General features: G+C 39.8%; 1 protein-coding gene across 2 annotated transcripts in view; it reads left to right on the plus strand.

Annotated features, from left to right (window-relative positions):
* LOC125031891 (male-specific lethal 1 homolog) overlaps positions 1–2,500 on the plus strand; it is an 18,708-nt gene that overhangs the window by 6,724 nt on the left and 9,484 nt on the right. For both annotated transcript variants that reach the window (XM_047622888.1, XM_047622889.1), the window contains exon 2: positions 1,284–2,500. This exon is cut by the window's right edge and continues 194 nt beyond it. In XM_047622888.1, the coding sequence (XP_047478844.1) occupies positions 1,284–2,500 (1,217 nt within the window). The remainder of the gene's footprint in view (positions 1–1,283) is intronic.

Consider the following 2,500-nt stretch of genomic DNA (forward strand, 5'->3'; position numbering starts at 1 on the left):
TTTGCTGCATATATTTTTCTCATAAACCTAAATAAAAACACAAGACAGCCCTAGTCCCCCTTGCCCCCAGATTTCTAGGGGGTTGTTTTTGCTCTGTAATTATTTGCCATGAAAATAGTGCATATCCTGGTTCCAAAGGTTTGAAAATAAATGTTAAGTTGTTTAGAAAATGGCTCTGGAAAAATCTGTGTGTGAGCAAGAAGCTTCTGGATTTTTTCATGCTCTTTCATGGCCAAACTGAAGGTCTTTCACATAGGAGTACTTAGCAAGACAGAGGCTACCTGTGTAGTGTGTAAACAGCATATATATCTTGAGATATGTCTTTGACCAAAGAAAATTTTGAGTACCTGCTTGAGTGACCTTTTTTTTTTTTTTTTTTTCTTTTCTTTTCTTTTCTTTTCTTTTCTTTTCTTTTCTTTTCTTTTCTTTTCTTTTCTTTTCTTTTCTTTTCTTTTCTTTTCTTTTCTTTTCTTTTCTTTTCTTTTCTTTTCTTTTCTTTTCTTTTCTTTTCTTTTCTTTTCTTTTTTTTGAGCAGAGGTGCTCTTGAGAGGATACACAATTTGCTGCATGCAGTAGGCCTGTAGACAATTAATTTTGCAAATTGTTAGCAAAAAGGGGTACCATATAGAATTTCAGTGAAAAATATAGGAACAAATATCTAATTTACATAAACTTGTACTCCGATTTTATTTTATTGTCTTTTAGTTCTACTCTTTTCTTGATAAATGACCATCTTAGTACTTACTTTTGTTGGCCTGTTTATACATTTCTAAAATATGCCTTGTATATTTCAGTGTAATAGACACATATATTTATGGGGTTGTTTGAATTGTCTGGTTTTGAGAAGATGGCACCAGTTACCACAAAACAGGGTGGTATCATTTAAACCTAAAAGAATTTCTCATTTTGTGTCTACTTTTCCTGTCACCTGGGCAACGATTAAAACATTTATCTGGTGTACTGTAGCAAGGTTATTTTGTGCGATTTATTAATAGCAGTAGAGAGAAATAGGAGCATTGCCATTTTCTGTATTCAATTATTAATTTTTTGTCACTGATGAAATTATGTTTTGTAAAGCCACACTCACTTTCTCGTCTCAGTAATAAGCCGGTTACCGTCTTGAATTGTTTTAGTGTGAACACCAGAAGAATATTTTTGAGTGGTAAATTTATTGATATGGATACATACATTATTATTTGTATTTTAGTACTGATGTACAAATGCATACCAAAGTAATTTTTATATATAACTAATTTCTTAAATCTTTTTTCATGCTTTTCCAGTTACGGGCTAAATTAGATCGCATTGATCGTCGAGTCTCATTAAGTTTACATAAGAAACCTAGTGAGCCTACTGCTACTACAGAGACACAATCAGAACATGCCATAGAAGATGGCACGGATCCTGACCTTTCTTTTGTAAAATCGGAGGTTGAGGACACTTCCGCCAAGCCTTTATCTCCAAGTGGTGCCAGATCTACGTCTAACAAAGTAGCTTCCTCTGTTAAAAATTCTGGTTCAGGATCATTGTCTAGTAAACCAGGAGCCACTGCAAGTAAGCCAGGGTCACCCTTGAATAAGTCGTCAACCCCTTCAGCCAAGCAGGGGACCCCATCTGCAAAACAGGCTTCACCACCCAGCAAACCAGGCTCACCAACAAGCAAGCCCGGTTCGCCATCCTCCAAACCAATCTCTCCAGGAAGCAAGCCTGGATCCCCGTCAAGTAGGTTAGGATCACCAGCCGCTAAACCAGGGTCTCCATCCAGTAAGCCAGGGTCACCTCCAAGTAAACCAGGGTCCCCATCCAGCAAGCCAGGAACCCCTCCCTCTAAACCTGGGTCTCCTGCCAGTAAACCTGGTTCCCCACCCAGCAAACCAGGTTCCCCTTCAAGTAAACCAGCATCTCCATCTAACAAGAATTCTTTGCCTGGAAGTAAACCCGGGACTCCATGCAAACCAGGATCTCCAAGTAACAAGGCAGCCTCCCCCCCAACTAAAGCAGTTTCCCCATGCAGCAAAACGGGATCTCCTAATTCTGTTACTAGTACACCTGGAAGCAAGCCAAGTTCTCCAGTCAGTAAGAATGGATCTCCAGGCAGTAAAATTGTGTTGCCTTCCAATAAGTTGGCTACACCCAATAACAAGACCACTCCAGGAGGACTCAAGTCTGGATCTGTCAGCAATAAGGTGGAATCCCCATGCAACAAAGTTGAGCCCTTAGCTAGTAAAACTGGAACTCCTCTGAATAAGACAGGGAAGAGTGATCAAGTCAAGAAAGTTATACCAAAGGCAGCTACACCAAAGACCTCACCTAGGGAAAGACGCCCAAGAAGAGACACTGCACAAAGCATTGCAAGTGAGAATGAAAGTGACCTGGATTTGTTATTAGAGCCATCAAAGAGGGATTTGACAAGAAGCAATGACAGGAAGGAAAGGAGTGGCCAGAAAAGGCGGTCAGAAAGTGAGAGCGAGCTCCCACCCAAGAGACTCAGAACAGAGAG

The sequence above is a fragment of the Penaeus chinensis genome, chromosome 13 (genome assembly GCF_019202785.1).
Source record: "Penaeus chinensis breed Huanghai No. 1 chromosome 13, ASM1920278v2, whole genome shotgun sequence".
Lineage (NCBI taxonomy): Eukaryota > Metazoa > Arthropoda > Malacostraca > Decapoda > Penaeidae > Penaeus > Penaeus chinensis.